Genomic DNA, 1,723 nt, shown 5'->3' with positions numbered 1-1,723 from the left:
TAGTCTACGACGGCCGGTACTCGTTCTACGCGACTCGCTTTCCCGTCTTTGTGGCGTGGTGGGGGAGTTGGCGTTGTCGCGCTGTAGCCCGTAGTGGCGGTTGACGAAAAATGTAGACTGGTCGCTGCGGTACCTGTACTTTGTACCGGTGGCCGCTGCGTACCGTGTCATACTCCCCCGCCAAACCGTCACACGGGGTACACTTGTACCGGTGTCTGTGTGCTATTATGGGACGGGGTGGCTTGTACTACCTCTGGCTTTCGCTTGAGGTAGACTTGCCCGCGCCCGTGTGTGTTACTGGGGGTGTTTTGGGGACCCTACCGGAGTGTAAAACGAGTGAGTGTCGTCCAACTCCGGCATCCCCTCGAACGCCACCAGCCAATCTGCCTCGGTTATGTCCACCGTGGCCTCTGATTGGTCTGGCGACTCCTGGCTGGTGGGCTGTCCCGGCTCCTCGGACTTGCCGTCCTTGGATGCCGGTTTGTCCACCTCCATCGGTGTTGGGTTGGCCGGAGGCGTGCCGGCTGCTTCCGGGTCTGAGGTTGGCGCGGGTTGCTTGGCAAGCCGACGTTGTTGGCTTGCCTCACTTTCCCTGGCCTTCCTCTTTTCCTTCAGCTGCTGGAATTTCCGGCGGTTCCGTGCCTGCTGCGCCTCCGTCCTCACCCTTCCCGTTGGGCCGGGGAGTACCCCCGTTTGCCTGGGTACCGGTGCCGGCTCCGCAGGTGTTACGGGGGCAGGTGTCGTTGCTGGGGGTGGTGGCCTTGTCAGGGACGGTGTGCGGCTGCCGGGTGTTGATGTTGATGGTGGTCGGTGTGGCCGCAACCTCCGCTGGATGTCCGTCGTACGGTCCGCCCAGCCCCGGTTGTAGATGGCCGCCCGCACTGGGTCCTGCAGGAGTTGGCGGGTAGTCATCCTTGCGACCTGGGCGGCTGTTCGCGGCTCATCCTGGCCACCGGATACCAGCCCCAGCCGTTGTATTAGCTCGGCAACCTGCTGCCACTTCTCCTGCTGTTGGCCGGTCATGTTGTCTGTAAATGATTATTATTACAGACACTTGTTTATTTAATGTTGGCCTATCGGTGCCCGTTTTAGGCATGACACATGTATTTTCCGCGGCGGTTGTTGGTCGGTTTGGAAGACTCCTTTCCCGACCTGTTTCGCCAGTGTGCCGGTGTTCGTGCTTGGTTTTACCACTACCTTTTTGCCTAAAATACGTTTCTCGCGCTCTACCCTCTCTTCCTGTGTTTTTTCGATGTGTACCGGCGCCGCTTTAGACAGCGCCCAATCTCCGGGTCTCTTGCACTCTCTGCCGAGGACAAGGACCGCGGGTGGGTAGCATGTCTGTTCGTTGCACCTGTTCCGTATCGAAAACAGGATTGAGGGTAGTTTCGTGTCCCAAGATTTATGTTTGCCCGTTACTAGTTGTGCGCGTAACCCTTTTTTTAAATCTTGATTACGGCGTTCGACTGGGTTGGCCCTCGGGTGGTAGACTGGGGTCGTCCAACCCTGTGCCCCCCAGCGTTCTAGCGCGTTCATCATTTCGTTTGACACAAACTGTGGGCCGTTATCACTGGCCCGTCCCACCTGTGACCGGCGACTACTTCGCGGATTGTGGCGTCTTCGGACTACCACTTTTCGAGAGTCGTCGCGGTGAGTGGTGTGTCGTCACTAACGTGGTTATCGAACATGGAAAATATTCGGTCAGATTCGAGGTCAACACTGG

At 58.2% G+C, this 1,723-nt stretch overlaps 1 protein-coding gene across 1 annotated transcript; it reads right to left on the bottom strand.

Moving 5' to 3' along the window:
- Positions 1 to 294: 294 nt before the first annotated feature.
- Positions 295 to 1,023, bottom strand: LOC132947717 (proteoglycan 4-like). The gene has a single exon (XM_061017973.1). It carries the CDS (start codon positions 1,021 to 1,023, stop codon positions 295 to 297), a length of 729 nt encoding a protein of 242 aa, XP_060873956.1.
- Between the last annotated feature and the right edge of the window lie 700 nt (positions 1,024 to 1,723).

This window comes from Metopolophium dirhodum, chromosome 6, assembly GCF_019925205.1.
Source record: "Metopolophium dirhodum isolate CAU chromosome 6, ASM1992520v1, whole genome shotgun sequence".
In the NCBI taxonomy this organism is placed as follows: Eukaryota; Metazoa; Arthropoda; class Insecta; order Hemiptera; family Aphididae; genus Metopolophium; species Metopolophium dirhodum.
This window is presented reverse-complemented; position numbering and strand designations above follow the sequence as displayed.